Source organism: Felis catus, chromosome F1 (genome assembly GCF_018350175.1).
Source record: "Felis catus isolate Fca126 chromosome F1, F.catus_Fca126_mat1.0, whole genome shotgun sequence".
Classification (NCBI taxonomy): Eukaryota; Metazoa; Chordata; class Mammalia; order Carnivora; family Felidae; genus Felis; species Felis catus.
In genome coordinates, this window is record NC_058384.1 from 39,995,508 (window position 1) to 40,012,121 (window position 16,614).

General features: G+C 56.9%; 1 protein-coding gene across 1 annotated transcript; it reads right to left on the reverse strand.

The window, feature by feature from the left end:
- Positions 1 to 222: 222 nt before the first annotated feature.
- Positions 223 to 16,610, reverse strand: LAD1 (ladinin 1). The gene is made up of 10 exons (XM_023247261.2): positions 16,294 to 16,610; positions 6,991 to 7,128; positions 4,868 to 5,693; positions 4,251 to 4,355; positions 3,382 to 3,425; positions 1,912 to 1,984; positions 1,671 to 1,808; positions 1,062 to 1,148; positions 712 to 786; positions 223 to 367 (listed from the first exon to the last, which is right to left on the reverse strand). The coding sequence occupies exons 1-10, from the start codon at positions 16,329 to 16,331 to the stop codon at positions 362 to 364; spliced, it is 1,530 nt and encodes a 509-aa protein (XP_023103029.2). The 5' UTR covers positions 16,332 to 16,610; the 3' UTR covers positions 223 to 361.
- Positions 16,611 to 16,614: the final 4 nt, after the last annotated feature.

Below are 16,614 nucleotides of genomic sequence, written 5' to 3' on the forward strand. Positions count from 1 at the left end.
GAGGTGACCCTGAGGTTCTTCAGAGACAGAACCGCCCTGACCCTGGACGTGAGCGGGAACTATCTCCGGACGGGGTGTGGAGGTCACACGGTGCTGACGAGAACCAACGCTGTGCTGACACTGGGTCCCGGGATCCGCTGCGCCCGCAGTGGGGTGACAAGGTGCCGGGGGACACCTGCCCCCGGATGCTGGGCTGGGCAGGAGCTGGTTGAGTCTCCCCGACACTCCCGGCCCCAGGTCCAGAGCCAGAAAGGGGGCAGGGGCAATGAGAGACAGGAATGCTGCTGGAGACAGGGCCCGGCCTGAGGGAGGGCCCCTGAGATGATGCAGACCTTGCGGGTCTGTCCCGGCAGAGGGCTCGTCACACCTGTGGGGGCAAAGGTCTGTCAGAAAAGACAAGGAGGTTCCTAGAGCTGGGAGGGAAAGGGGGCCTCCGGACAGGAAGGCATCCCTTTGCCCAAGGCCCACACTCATACCAGAGACCCCAAACCTGCTGGTTGATGTTGGGGGCAGGGAGGGGCTTTGCAGAGCTGCAGGGAAAGCAAAGCCAGATCGGGGTTCAATCAGCATTCTCAAGTCTGGGTCAAACAAACTTGAGAGCAGAACCAGGGTGTCCCGGGTACTAGCCTGTGCAGCTGGAGGCCAATTAGTGTGTACGTGGGGGTGAGGGGTGGAGTCTCCCCAGGCCCGGCCCCTCTCTGCTCCCCTCACCTCTGCCTCCAGGAAGGAATCTGCTTTCTTTCCCAACTGGGTCCTCCTGGTGGCTGCCGGCTGTTTCCGCACCTCCTGGTTTGGGACATCAGGGTTTGGGGGGGGGGGGGGGGGGAACCAAGGCTGACTGCGGAGGGACTCGGGAACCCCAGGTTCCTCCCCTTCCTGAGAGGGAAGACCCCAGACCCACTCCTTCTCTCTTCTGCCTTCTGGCCCACACGCTTACCCTCCTCACTCCCCATGGTCTCCACTGCTGGAGCTCTGTTTCTCTCAGGGCTGTCCCTTCTCTCACCCGGGTCATTCTACCACAAAAGGCCTGTAGCACGAGATCTCGGGGAGGGACGAGGTACCTGGGGGTTCTGATCTCCAGATTCCTGGGTCCTGCTGATCCACAGGTTGAGCCTTGATGTCACAGCCCCTGAGAGCCTCATGTTCTCCTGAAAAGAAAGCCTCACATCTCAGGGCTTGGGGCAGCTGGCAACGGGATGGCATTTTCAGAGGTCCTGGCACAGGGACATGACTCTGCCTCACTGCCGTATCCACCTAGCACATGCCACATATACCCCGGGAGGCCCCCGACGCTCCCCCAGGGAATGCTGCACACAGCTTGGGAGATGGGCTTATGAACAGCAACTCGAGTCAACAGTAAGTTCTGCCAAAACGGACATGAGAAAACGTGGAGCTTTCTTTTTGAGAGAGCGCAAGTGGGGGAGGGGCAGAGAGAGGGGGACCGTGGACCTGAAGCGGGCTCTCTGCTGAGAGCAGCGAGCCCGACGTGGGGCCCGAGCTCATGAATCGTGAGATCACGACCTGAGCCAAAGTCGGACGCTCAACCGACTGAGCCACCCAGGCGCCCCAGAAAACACGGAGCTTTCCAGTATTGCCAGGGTCAAGTTCTGCATTTGGAGGCCTCAGGCCTAATCAGCCCGAAGACACCCAGCTGGGCCTGAGCCCCTCACCTTCCGGCTGGAGGCTGGGTCTGCTCGGCTCTGGCCCACCAGCTCCTTCTCGAAGAGCTGGCGCTTGCTGGCTACGCCCACGGGAGCCACAAAGAACTCGGTGCGGGAGGAGCCTGGAGACTTGACCGATTCCGACCTCTGGAAAGAGAACACTGATGGCTGGCCCACGAGGGTGACGTGCACAGACCACACTTACCACGCTCATCAGGTGCCCCGGCCCCTCCACGAGAGCCCTGCCCACCTGAACAGCGGTGTGGTATCTCTCCAACTTCTCGCCTAACTTGACTGTGCTGGCCGGGAGCCTCACGCTGGCGCTGCGGGACGGGAGGACGGGACAAAACAGGTGAGACGGCTGCGCCGGGCCCACCTGGGCCCCGAGCCGTACCCACCTACCCTTTTGGCAAAGAGAAGATGGCCTCCATCACTGAATGAGGCGAGAATGACTTGGCCAAAGTGAAAAACTACAGGAAAGTCCAGGGACTTTCATCACCTCCCCAGAAACACCCCCACTCAGCAGGACACCCCCAGGGTCAGAAATATCTGCCATTCCCCCCCCCCCATTCTTGTCACCGGACCTCACACACATCTCCTGAATCTCCTTCCTCTCTACCTTCCGCAGCGCTGCGGTCCCCTTCCCCGACCCCCTCTGCCGGCCACCCTGAGCTCTCCCCCACTGCCACCAGACCACTCCTACCCCAGACAAAGCCCAACCTGTCCTCAACAGCTCAAACCTCGCAGGCCACAGGGCAGGGACCAAACTCCCTGACACAGCATACAAGGCTCTCACGGTCTGGTCCCTGACTCCTCCCCGACACCAGCGTCCACCCCACCCCCGACCCCTTTCTCCGCGGGCTTATGTGCCAGTTAGCTAGATACCTCACGCTTTTCCTACTCTGTGCTTTTACTCGTGCTGTTCCCTCCATCTCAAGTCCCAGTCAGGAGTCGAGTGCTCCGTGATGTACTCTCCAGCTCCCGCAGGCTGGGCGGCTGCAGCCACTTTGGGGTTCCATTCCTGTCCCTGCACCTCCCTGCCGGGGCGGGGGAGGCGGCTCTCGCAAGTTTAATAGTCTGATGTGAGGTGCCGAACAGAAGCAGCCGTGCCTCATTCATATGTGCACCCCGTGCCACCACCGTCACCCCACACCTCGCCTGGGATAGTTGGCCTCTACAAATGTTAGGGGCAGGTGGACACAGCACGAGTGCACAGGATTCCTCGTGCTCGAGCACAGCTGCTTTCCAGACCCCATTTCAGCTTCCTTCTTTCAAAACACAGTCCTCAAACTACTCGCGTCAAAATTATGGGGCACGGGGATGCTTACGGCGCATGGAGACTTGCGGGCCCCCCTGCGTTGGGTCTGCTGAAAGTCGTGGCTTCCCCTTCCCTGCGCTGCTCATGGTCCTCCTCCTGGAAGGCCCTCCTCCCCCTCCCCACCCCAACCTCCTCCACCTTCAGAGCCCCACCCAAGCCCCGCCTCCTCTAAGAAGCCTTCCCCGTTCCCCGCCCCCCCATCCCTGTTCCATCTCGCTGGGCCTCGGTCCCTCATGTTGGTACAGTCTCCCCGCAGGGTCTGGAGCCATGGCCGAGGACTGCACCTTCCCCTCGGGTGCTCTATGGCACAGCCTGGCACAAGGAATACGGGTGGCAGTCGCTCAGCAAACACAGACTGAACATGACCAGATCAGACAAAGCCAGAGCCTCCAGGCCCCTGACCTGCGTGTTAAGGTTGTTTCTGAGTTGTCTTTCCTGGAGTTCATCTGAAACAAGAAGGATAGTCTCTGATGAGTGACAGTCCCCAGGAGGCCAGGGCCCTCCTGGAGGGAAGGGCTCAGCTTTCTGAACACTTCCTCTTCCTCCAACCCCCAACCAAACCTCCGTTAAAGATCCTCCTCTTGTCTGGGAGACACCTGCTTCCACCCACCAGGCCAGGTCAGAAGCCCCTCCCTGGCCCCACCACCACCACCAGCTCAACCATCTGTTTTCCTGTCTGCCTCCCTACTGCCCATGAGCCCTGCCAGGCAGGGACCAGCCCTGATCAATATCAGGCATCCAGCTTCCTCCCCAGGGCCTGGCACACATCAGGGGCACAAAGCAGTCAGTCAAAAATAAGTGAACCACCCAGTGAACCAAGGAACTAAGAGTAAATTATCAGAAATTGAGAAGAGAGTCCCCAGTCCATACCACTGTACCACTGGGGCAGAGGCAGAGTAGGGAGCGCTTGGAGAGCCCCACTGCTCTTGGCTCCTACCCTTCCCCGCTGCTCAAGCCTCCTGGGTGGGATCAGGAACTGCTGAAGGCAGGGGTGGGGCCCCTGCCACAGAACTTGCCTGGTGCCCTCTTCCTGCAGCTCTGGCCTTGTCCACTAGGTGGGGCTGCTCAGTCTCATCCACACCAACCCTCTGGGTCATTAACTGGCTCTCCTTCACTTAACCCAAGTCATCTGCTCTTGGCTACCCATGGGAATCCAAAACACCTCTCTATCCAAAGGATCCGCTTGATATCTAACCTAAGGCTGGGATAGATGCTGGTTTCCCCAGGTTGCCCTCCAGGGGACTGGAGACAAAGGTACCCTGGGCTCTCACCCGAAAGGAGATGGTCCTGGGGCTGGAGCGTTTGAGGGAGCTGCTGTAGGTGGCCTGAGTGGGTGAGGGTGTGTCCACCTCTTCCTCCTTGCTGGGGACTTTCACCTGGATGGAGTGGGGGAGTGTCATACGGGAGATCGGGGGAGCCCGAAGCCCAAGCTGCCATGGGGACCCCATGTGGCCTGGCTCATCCCAAGAGCTGCAGGAGGAAGAGGAGAAGAAAACCGTCCTGCCCCTCTGCCTCTGCTGTGGGGACGGTGGACACAGTTCCGTGGGGCTAGGCCACCAGGCAGAACTTTCCAGCAGAACTTCTGGAAGGACGTGAGGTTTCCCCAGAGTCTGCCGGTGTCCTGAAATCCAGGCCCTGGATCACGAGGGGGTTCAGGGTGGCAGGTGCTCCCCGGCAACACAGCTGATGCCCTTTTCAGCTGCCAACTGCCTGCCCTTGCCTCAAGCGTCCCCTATTCTGACAGTGATTGGAAGCAGGTAGGGAGAGAGGAAATTGCCAAATCCAGCCCCACGGTGAGAGGACAGGAGACAGCAAGGGAGCCAGAGACCACCCAGAGCAGGATGAGAGGGGCACGTGCAGGGATGGGAGGGGCGGGGGCACTGCCAACCTGGAGTGTGATGGGCGGGAGGCGGGAAGTCACAGTCGGAGAGTCTGGCACGCCCTGTTCTCCCAGCTCCGCCAAGGACGGGGGGCTCTTCTCAGAGAGGGCACTTCCCCTCTGCTCTGTGGTGGTGGGCTGGCCTCCCCCAGAAGCCAGCCGCCCCCCTGCCTGGGGCTGTCCCAAGGCTGCCAGCCTCTTTGGAGCCAGCTTTGTCTCTGCCGCTGAGGTCTTCTCGGACACCAGAGACTTCTCAAAGAGCAATGCTTTCTCAGAAACCAGTCTCCTTTCTGAGTCTGATGTCTTCCCTGGGGCTGGCAACTTCTCAGAGCCACTTGTTTTTTCTAGAATGGCCTTCTTCTCTGAGATGGCTCTTTTCTCTGACACAGAAGTTTTCTCAGGTCCCGGGGCCTTCTCCGAGATGGAGAACTCCTCTGAGACCAGTCTCTTTCCAGGGGCTAGTGTCTTCTCTGGGATGGAGGACTTCTCTGAGATAGGGGGCTTCTCTGAGACCCCCTTCTTCCCGCCTTCTGCCTCTTGGCCCACCAAGCTCTCCTCCTCCCTGGCCCAAGGGCCCCGCTGCTCCCGGCTCAGTCTCCGGCGAGGAGGCAGCTCTGCCTCCTTCTTGGGCATGAGGGGCTGCGGCTTGCCCTGCCCTGGGTCAGAGCTGTCCCTTCCCTCCTCTGCCTCCTGCTGGACAGGGGCCTGTGCAGCCTCCACTGCCTGTCGCCTCTGCCTCCGCTCCTGCCGTGTCCTGAGGGTGGCCTGGCTGTCCTCATCTTTAGAGGCTGAGGTCTGCGGCTTGGGCACCTCGGCTTCCTCCATGCTGGGCAATCTAGGCCAGAAGATGGAGAAGGGGTGGGAAATAAGTATCAGAGGCTATCAGAGACGGGAGACACCCTGGGGTGTACCTGACCCAATGGGGATGCTTCCAGGGCCACCGGGGAGGCACCCCACCCCCCATCACTTAAAGAAAGATCACTTTTAACCACCTTTACATATTGGGTTTCCACGAAGTCATTTGAACAATGCACACCACGTTTTTAAAAAGTTTATATACCCCTATAAGGTCCAACTCTGCATGTTGAGACCCAGTCAACAAACACTGACTGAACAAGTTTGTCTGCGCTGGGCCCTGTGCCGGGTGGCGGAAGTCAAAAGGAATAAATGCAGTGCTCGCCCCCTGAGAGCTTAGATCAAGACCAGAGACGTTCGGGGACTTGTCAAAGGTCGCACAGATGATCAGTGGTGGAGCTGAGAGGAGAGCGCTAAGCTCTGACACGCCATCCTGCACTCCCGTTAGCCACGGTGGCGGCCACGGGCACTGGGGCAGCTCGGGGCGCACACCCTGTTCCCCCTTCTCTTGGGGACCCAAGGGAACACGAGCAACATGAGAGGACTGTCCTAAACCCGTAGCACTTGACCTCCAGCAAAAGGAAATTGTTTTCCTTCCTCACCACCCTGCTCTCCATGTGAATTGGGGCAAGTGAAATCACTATCTAGGCCTCAGCGTCCAAATCTGCAAACCAGGCCTGTTGGGCGAAACGAGACTCATTCCACGTAATGCCCAGCACAGTCCTGGCCCACAGGGGACTTCCATTCCCTCATAACCCTAAAATCCAGGCGGCAAGAGTAGCCACCGCATCCCTCCCCTCAGAAGTGAATTATGGAGGTTCCGGGTTACAGGGGAGACAGCCTGGTTGTGGAAAGAGTTGAGCCCACAGAGCCTGACCGATCCGGATGGCGAGTCCGGCTCTGCCAGCCTTAGGTGCGCAATCTCAGCAAGTCACCTGTGTGTGCTCTTTGACCCAGTTTCTCCATCTGTAAAATGGGTTAATGATACCTCTCTCCTGGGGATACTGTAAGGATTAAATGACTTCTATCCACCAAATGTGCAGCAAAGTATCGGCTCACGGATAGCATCAGCGTATAGTGATTCTGGTTCCGAAGAGGGTGGAGGCGGGCAGCGTGGAGGAGGGTCTAGGGAAGGTGAGGAGCTTGAAGGACATCTGCGGACCCTTCATCTCATTCCCCGGGCACCCCCAGTACTTGGTCTGTCTGGGGCAGCTAAGTCCATCCCGGTCACCTGGGACAGGGAAATGGTGCCTCGTCCCCCACCCTGACCCGAGCACCTCTGGGCAGCCGGTGTGTGTCCATTCTGGGCGAGCTTGGGAGCTTCCTCGTCCGTGGCCGAGCTCAGATTGCGGTGTCGCCGCCGGCGCTCTCGCTCCTGCTCCTCCTCATCTTCTAGAGTCCACTGCCTGGCCAGGCTGGGGGAGGGGGGGAGGAGAGGATCAGTGCAGCCCAGGCAAGACTCCTGGGTCCCCGGATACCTGTTCCCAGGGCAGACCCCTACGGGGCTGGGAGAAGACAGCAAATACCCTCTAAGCCTGGGCAGTCTGTAGGTGGTTATGGCGCACTTGAAAGATGGCTGGGCTGGGGCGCCTGGTGGCTCAGTCGGTCGAGCGTCCGACTTCAGCTCAGGTCATGATCCCCGGGTCCGTGAGTTCGAGCCCCGCATCAGGCTCTGTGCTGACAGCCCAGAACCTGGAGCCTGTGTCTCTGTGTCTCCCTCTCTCTGACCCTCCCCCATTCATGCTCTGTGTCTGTCTCAAAAATAAATAAACATTTAAAACAATAATAAGAAAATAAAAAAAGAAAGAAACATGGCTGGGCTGAACTGAGACGTGCCAGAATTGTAACACACACAGGTAGTCCCAAGACGTAATATGACAAACAGAATGTAGAGTATCTTGTTAATAATTCTGCTTATGGGGCACCTGGGTGGGTCAGTCTGTTAAGCATCTGACTTCAGCTCAGGTACTGATCTCTCGGTTCATGAGTTCGAGCCCCGCATCAGTGCAGAGCCTGCTTTAGATCCTCTGTCTCCCTCACTCCCTGCCCATCCCCTGTACTCTCTCTTTCTCTCTCTCTCAGAAATAAACATTTAAAAAATAAAAATAATTCCATATATTGATTACACACTGAAATAATATTTTGGATACCCTGGGATAAATGAGACCTATTATGAAAATTAATCATCTATTTCTTTTCACTTTTTTAGTGTGTCTCAGAAAATTTACAATTTTAACATGGTTCATATTTGTGGCTCATATTACATGTCAATTAAATTTCAAATAAAGGTACTACAAGGATTTGGATCAGACCAGAGTTTCCTATCCCGGGTACCACTGAGATTTCAGCTGGGTAACTTCATGCGGAGGGGCTGTGCTGAATTTAGGATGTTGAACAGCATCCCTAACCTCTACCCACTAGAGATACCTTAGCACCACCCCCCACTTGTGACAACCAAAAATGTCTCCTGTCTTTGCCATGTCCCCTGGGGGACAAAACCACCCAGGATGACAAACACTGGGTTGGACTTGACTCTGGAATCCAGAGTGGGAAGGTGGGGCCTCCCTCTCTAGGGGTGACTAGGAACATGGGAGGGTGGGCACAGTTCTGCCCGAAGGAGGGAGATAAACTTGACTAGTTCCTTTTTCTTTTGGGTCCTGGATTCTTAGATAATATTCATCAATGGACAATGGCAGAGAAACTTTCTCAGAGGTTCCCAACAACCCGCGGGATTTCTCAGCCGTTCAGAATGGGGAGACTCACAAATAAGGCCAATTACACCTGGGAAAGGTTCCAATATCCACTTCCCTTCTCAGGAGCTCTTTGGCCTCTCTCACCTTCTAGACCCAGCTTTCATTTGTCGGGGAGCAAGGGGACTCCATACACTCTATTTTGGGTTCCTGCCCCCAGTCACCCTGCATTCACAGGACCAATCAGGCACTCCCACAGCCAGTCACCCACCCACCCACCCACCTCCTTCCGCACTCACCACCTGCCCATCTAGCCACCTGTCAATCCAAACAGCCATCCACCCAGTCACCCCCCATTTCCGTGCCCAATCCCGGCCACCCACCAATCATCTTTAGCCACCTGCCCTACCATCCCCCACCCCGCCTCACTGCCAGCCACCCCATCTTCCATCCAACCACCCTTGCATCCCAAGCGAAGAGCAAATACATCTCTAAGCAACTGCAATGGGCCAGCAAGTCATCGACGGGGGGGGGGGGGGGGGGGTTCACAGAACAAGGCAACGTCCCTTCCCTAAAGGTACTTACTACCGAGTGAGAAAGAAAAGCATGTCCACCAATAACTCCCCCAACCAAAGCAAAGAAATTGCTCTGCAGGGGAGAGAATGATTACTGTAGGCCAAGATTACCAAGAAAGGCTCACGGACAAGACTGAACGAACCTGGGCTGGACCTAGGGGGGTGAACAGGATTTTAATAGAGGTGACAGGGGGCTGGAGAGAATCTGGCAGTCCAGACAGAAAGGAGGGCCTGAGCAAGCCTAGAGGTTAGAGGTAGGGGGGTTGGCGGAGCAAGAAGATGTGCTTCACCCAGAGCCCTGGGAGAAAGTTTGGGCTGAGAGTAGCATGCCCGGAGAGTCAGCAGAGCAAGCCCTCTCTGGAGCCTTCCTATGACTCCCCCAGTGCTATCTGGGGCCCTACAGATAGGAAGAGTCTGGAGAAGGCCTTCTTCTTCCCTCCCAGAGTTACTGTAAGGCCTTCCTTTTGCCACTATCAGGTGTCTCTCCCAGCCTATCCCTCTGCCCAGCCCTATACCTTCTAGACCTTTTCCCCTCTTGCAGAGTATTGCCATGCAACCAAGACTCAACTGAAGGAACAGACGTGTTTTTGGGGGGGAAAAAAAATCATGCAAACCCACAAATTTTGCAAACAGAATCGCATATGAAAAGCACCTATGGAGCCTCCAAGGAAAGATTCCTCAAGGCCGCCTCTTGTAAGGCTGAGTCTACTCCTCCTCCCCTGGTGCACATCCCCCTCTTTCCTCTTCCTCGGTTTTCTTTACTAAAATGAGGAGAAGGAGCCACACGATCGATGACTCCGATCTGGTTTTCTAAGTCCAACATCGTGCTGATCCAACATTCACCAAGTAATTTTTGAGCACTGACGACGTGCCAGGCATAGTTCCAGGGATCGGCGTGCAGCAGAGAAGACGACGGACAGTTCTTCCGGCCACGGAGCACATAGTGCAGGGGGCCGGGGTGCGGTCAGTGAGCAAGGAAATAAGCACATGGACAAGGCAACGTCAGCAAGGGACACAGGACAAGAGAACCAGGTAAGGGGTAAGAGAGACACGATGACTGGGAGGAGAGGGCCCTCTGCGAAGAAGCCAGAGGAGCCGGATCTGGAGGCAAGGTGGCCCAGGAGGAGGGCACGGCAAGTGCCAAGCCCTGGGTGTGACAGCTGGCTGTTTGGAGGAAGGGAGACCCAGAGCCAGAATATGGCCCGCAGGGACCTTGGACAGGGAGGAGAGGCCAGAGAAAAGGCCTTCATAGACCAGAGAAAGAATGTGGGTTGTACTCAAGTGTGCTGGGGAGCCACTGGACAGTTTTACATAGAGGAATGACATGACAGAATTGATTATTATTATTATCTCTGGCTGCTGAAGGAAAAAGAATTGAGGGTGGCAGAGGGAGAAGGGAAACAGGGGCACCCATCAGGAGGCTCCTGCAATCGCCCAGGCGAGAGCTATGCTGGCGGTGGTGAACTTGGTAGCGACAGAGAGAAGGAAAAAGGGATGGAGTGGGAACACATTTTGAAGACAGAGCCAAAGGGGGATTGTGGATGCAGAGGAGAAAAAAAGAAGAAACAAGGAAAACTAGATTTCTGGCCTGAGCAATTCCTGGTGCTGTTAGTACGATAGGAAAGATCAGGGGAGGAAGGAGTTTAGGGAGCTGGTGGGGGGAGGAAAATTCCATTTCCGGCTTGTTTGGGGTGAGGAGAAGAAAAGGAGACCAAGGAGACTGGAGGGCGGAGTGTGAACCTGGAGGGAGGAATGAGGTCCTGTCCAAGACCACAGGGGCAGGGGGTGGTGGGGACAAGAAGACCAGCACAGAGTAAAGAGAACAGAAGTGTCTGGTCCACAGGAAGCCAGCTCGATGGATTGGGCCGGAGCCAGGCTGGACCAGCAAGGGAAGAATGGGAGTCAAAACCAAGGGACGGGTGAGAGCCAGCAACTCTTTGGAGAAACTTTCCTCAGAGACAAGCAAATAAAATGGGACAGTGCTAGAGCAGAATGTGGACTCAAGGAGTGACTTTTTTTTTTTTACATTTATTTATTTTTGAGAGAGAGAGATAAAGCGTGAGAGGGGCAGAGAAAGAGGGAGACACAGAATCCGAAGCCGGCTCCAGGCTCCAAGTTGTCAGCACAGACGCAGGGTTTGGCCCCGCGAACTGCGAGATCATGACCTGAGCCAAAGTCAGCCACTCAACCAACTGAGCCACTCAGGCACCACTTAAGAAATGATTTTTTTTTAATATTTTATGTATTGATATTTATTTATTTACTTACTTACTTATTTATTTATTTGGACAGGGCAGGGGAGGGGCAGAGAGAGCGGGAGACACAGAATCCAAAGCAGGCTCCAGGCTCTGAGCTGTCAGCACAGAGCCGAGGAGAGACTTGAACTCATGAACAGCAAGAGCATGACTTGAGCTGAAGTTGGATGCTCAACCGACTGAGCCACCCAGGTGCCCCCAGGAGTGGATTTTTAATTGAGGTGTAATTTATATACAATAGACACACATCAAGTTTTGTTTTTAAAGCCAGGCAAATGAAGGGGAGTAGAGAAGGTATGAGAAGTTAGGAAGGAAGGTGTGAGGCTGTGGTCCTGCAGGGAGAGGAGAGACCACGGGCCAGGGTACCTCTCATCTCCAGCATGCACCACGGCTCCTGGCACACAAGCGCCAGTGAATGTGGAATGAACAAGTGTGACCGTCGACTCTCAGATGTGCAGGCCTCTCCTCCTCCCTGAGAACCGAAAGCCTCTGTCTTGACAAGGAAAAGAACAAAGCAGGGACAAATCCTCAGCTCCCCCAAAGGCAACCTGCCCATCTCTTACGAGCCAGGCTCTGATGCCCTCCCATTCCTCAGCTGAAGTTGGTTCACAAGAGATCATCAATTCGTGTGTGGTAAATGAATGATCAATCTTCAGATACACATAGCCTACAGGGGTCATGTGAAGGCCTATGGGAACCTTGTTTAAGTTCTGAGGTCAAGGCCATAAGGCTTTGATTGCAGCCCTTCTCCACCAGACGTGGAAATGCCAACTTCATCGGGCTCTCATCTGAGGCCATGTTTTCAGCTCTCTCCTTCTCGGGACTTATTCCCTCCCCCTATGAACACTTTGGGACCAGCTCTCGTCCTCCAAAGCTGAAGGATCCATCCACGGGAAAGTGCCCCACAAAGCCGGAAGCTCTTCTCCCCTGACCACACCCAGCTGGGCTGGGCTGGAGCCTCCAGGATTCCTTGGTCCTGAGCAACCCCGTTCCCACACGCTCCTCTCAGCCCTGGGGGAAGCAGCTTATTTGTTTATTCTCCAGTGGGGCCATATATGGAGTGTGATCTGCCAGAGCCTGGTCTCCTCAGAAATGACTCACCAACCCCCCCCCACCCCTCCCCAGGCCAGCCCTAACCCTAAGGGGTCTCCAGGGCTGGAACTGCAGGAGGTGGGGCCCAGGTGTCCTTGAATGTCCACCAGTTTTAGGCCATGACCCCACAGTGCACCCAAGGTGGCTTGGTCACTCCCCTGCTGCTCACGAATCATGGGGCTGCCTTCAACCCCTGGCAAAACATGAATCACTTCACCTTCACCACCTTCACCACCACCCCACCCCGGGGAGAAATGCTATTGCCAATAACTTGCTATAAGATGAGGAAACGGATAGAACTGGGGGGAAGGACGGGCAGGTGTCAGTATCCAGGAGGGGCCTCAGCAGGTATAGTTGTCGAAACCCCCGTAATAAATAAATGGTAACGAAGGGCCTTAGAACCTTTAGCAGCACACAACTATTTGTGGAATATGGTAAGTAGCTCAATAAATGAAGGAACCAAGAAGTAAAGGTAGTAACATAGAAGTGCTTACTATAATGCCAGGCACTGTTCTAAATATTTTACAAATAACATTGACATTAAACCTCACAACAGCCCTATGAGGAAAGGTGATGTTATCCCCATTTCACAGACGAGGAAATGGAAAGTCACTGGGGCTAGTAAATTTCCCAAGATACCACAACTAATAATATAACAATAATAATAATAATAAGATTCCATCCTAGGTCAGCCTCTCACAAGCCCGTACCCTTAACCACAATACCAGATGCTGGTAAAGGATGTCCTGGGAGGGCTGTCCCTCAGCCAGAGTGAGGCCCCACCTTCTTAAGAGCCCAACAGGGTATATATTCAGAGGAAGGAGCAGGGGAGGCTGGGAGGGCCTCTGACCTTGTGCGCTTCCCCACCCCAGGACAGGCCAGAGGTCATGGGAGAGCAGAGGTTTGGGAAAGCCCGGTGGCCAACACATTGACCAGAGCCAGGCCCAGGATGGAACCCGGGTCCCACCATCCAGGAGTCCCAGTCACTCTCACCAGCTGATGCCACAGCCCTAGGAGGCTGCCCCACCACACCCACCTTCGCCACAACCCTTTCCTCTGCCTCCTGGCCTTCATTCGGAGACAACACCCCTGTCTTTGCCTCCATGGAGGGCTGCTACCCTCCCCAATACAGCACTCACACCGCTCTCAGCTGCTGCAGACCAGACAGAAGTTAGATCTAAGGAAGAAACCCCTTCTCCCCTGCCCTGCCGGGGACCTCAAAACAAGCTTGAAAAACAGATCAAGGCTCAGCTGCTCTGGTTAAAGTAGAGGAAGGTGGGGGAAGGCTGCCCCAGAAGCATCTGTAGAACCCCGGACCTCAAGGAGCAGGATTTGCAAACCTCTGAAGGAAAGAGGAGCTGGGAGGCCCAGCTCTGACTGGCTGTAGGACTTTGGGCCAGTCTTCAACCCCTGAAGGAGACAGGTCTCTGGTTCCCCTTCTGCACTATGAGGGGTCACCAAAGGTGGTCACTGAAGTCCCCTCTAGCCCTGATGGCCTAGGGAGAGGTGTCAGGGGAGGGCAGTGCTGGGAGGTGGGAGGTCTGCTCAAGGCCCAGGTAGGGAAATGATTAACCGCTGGCTACTCAGTCCCAGGCACTCTCAGACCCACCCCTCACCCCCTGCAGACAGGCCCCGCCCAGCCTCTACCGTCACCCAGCCAGCCAAGGGAGGAAAGGACGAGGCCACTAACCAGGGCGCCCTGCCAGCCAGCTCACCGCTGCCCCCAGCCCAGGACTGGAGCATCTGAATTCCTACTTCGCACCAAGGCTAGGCTGCAGGCCGCCCTCAGCTCCCCACCTGGGCCCTGGCTGGAGCCACACGGGTCACACCCTCACCGTAGTCCTCCCCAGCCTGGGAGACTCGGTTGACAGTGACTCACAGCCCTTTCCCTCCTGCCCGCTGAGGCTTGTTGTTCACGAAGGGAGCAGGGAAGGAGCGGTCCTCTGTTCCAGGTGCCTCATCAGGGTGACTGTTGGCAGCAGCTGTGTCTGCCCACGGGGCTCTGTGAGGGCTGGGGCCAGCAGGGAGGGCCGGCCAGGGGCTCCTGTGGCAGGACTGGTTCTCCAGGGCGTGCCTGGCACTGACCCTGGACCTCCCGTGGGAACTCGGCCCTACCCCAGCAGCCACAAGTCCATCTGAGCAGTGGACAAGCTAAGACCAGACCCTGCTCCCATTTGTAAAGTTCTCATGCCCCAGCTGCCCACCCACCACACACGCACACCCCATACAGATCCAGGCACGCTCTCAGACACAAAATCACATACATCCCACCCGTCTGTGAGCTCCTGAGGAAGTTGCGTGTGGTTTGCATTTTTAACCCAATGCCCTATACTGAGGTCTCCCATAAACATTCACACCAAACAGACTCAGACTCCTAAGGCCTAAACTCAGCCACATAAGAACCTACTACCCACACAGATGCCTCCACACCACACAGGCCATAAACATGCTCGCCCACACATACACCTGCACGTACACATACAGGCACACATCCATAGGCACAGATATGCCCACACCTAGGAGAAAAGACACTCCCACATCAACCCCCATGTACACTGACCCACACACAGAGTCCAAGGTCTGGACCCCCAAGCTCCACCCTCAGCACAGACCTTCCCTGGGGTGTGTCCAACCTCCCTGGCAGCCTAGGTTCCTGTTTTCCAGGGCACTGAGTTCCTTCCATTCTCGGGGCTTACTTTATCCCCTTTCTAGATCCCTTGGGCCCCTCCACCTGGGAGGTTACCTGGCCACTGTGCTTCAGAGCAGTGTGAGGTCTTGAGGGTCTGAGGAGGTGGGCCCCCAGCCCTGGGGAGATGAGACTGAGATGCTGGAGAAGCTCTGTGGCCCTTCTGGAGGGAGGGGAAGGAGATTCTAGAGCACTAGAGAATGCCTGAAAGCAGTCTTAAGGGGGAAAGCCTGGGGAGGGTGCTGGTCTGCCCCTGCAGAGACTGCCTTGGCCTCAGGATCCAAATGCCCACCTGGGAGGGTCAAAAAGGCCAATTTCTCCTTGGCTGAAGCCTACGGGATCAAAGGAGTAGGAATCCAGCTCAGAGCTACTACGTGGGCCTCAGTTTCCTCAAGGGCAAAATGGGTGTATGTGGCAGATGCTGCTGGGGATAAGGAGGTGAACATGCTCATGTGGACACTTCTGAGCAGAGGTGCAGGGTAGCTCCGAGAGGAGTCACCGGGGGTCACCAGCCACAGTGAGGGGCGCTGCCTCCAGGACAACCCCAACACCCCAGTTTTATCTAACCATCACAGGATGCCCAGCAGGCAGAGATTACATACCCGGTTTCCTGACCCTTTGAGGGACTTGCCTACAAATAAGGAACGAGGCACAAAGGGGAACAGCAACTATCCTAGGTGATCCAGCCCAGACACCACCCGAAAATGCCAAACTCAGAATCTTAGCTTCATGGGGGGGGGGGGGGGGGGAGGGGGGGGCGGTGTCTGTTGCGCCGTGGTCTCTCAATCCACTGATCCTTCTACTCCCGACCCTCCGAGGAAGTGGTGCCCCCACTCCTCCTCCGCAAGAGGGGCTGAGGGACCCCTCCCCAGGGCCCCCCTCTCCCAGTCTCTACCAGAGAAACGTGGCAGCAAGGGAGGCTTGTCTGGAAATGAGGCTCGGCGGCAGTAGCCCTTAAACACCTCCCCAAACCCCCAACGCGTCCCCGCAGGGGGTCGTGTTTGAAGGGGGCTCTCCAGGTCGGGCCCAGCCTCCCCCAAGCACCCCGTGTGCGGCCTCAGTCCCCAAGAGGAGGAAAGGAAACCGTCGGGGAGCGAGAACACCGCCCTGTCACTTAAGAGTTCCCCAGTGTGCCCCCGGGGCCGTCCCCCCTTACGGAGCAGCAGGGCCAGCAGGATCAAGGCTCAGAGCCCGCCTCCCGGGCGGGAAGGGGTGGGGGGTGAGGGGCCGGCGCGCGGAGGAGACCCCGGTGCGGCTCCCCGGGGCCCGCCGCGGCGCTCACCTGGACAGCGCGGACCAGTCCTTCCTGCTGACAGCCATGCCGCTGAGCCCGCGGGCCGCCGTGTGCGCGTGCAGGGCCCGGCGGCCGCCGCCTCACCTGCGCGCCCCTCCCCCGCCGCCCGGCCCAGGTAGGGTCACATGGCCGCTTATCTCGGCCCGCCCGGCCCGCCGCCGCGAGCCGCCTCTTCGGGGTGTGGGCGGCCCCGACAAAGCCGCATTGATCTCCGCCCCGGCCGGCCCGACCGCGCGCCTGCCAGCGCCGGCCAGCTATCCGACAGGCCGCCGGACGGACCCACGGACGCACAGGCCGGCCCGGGGTCGA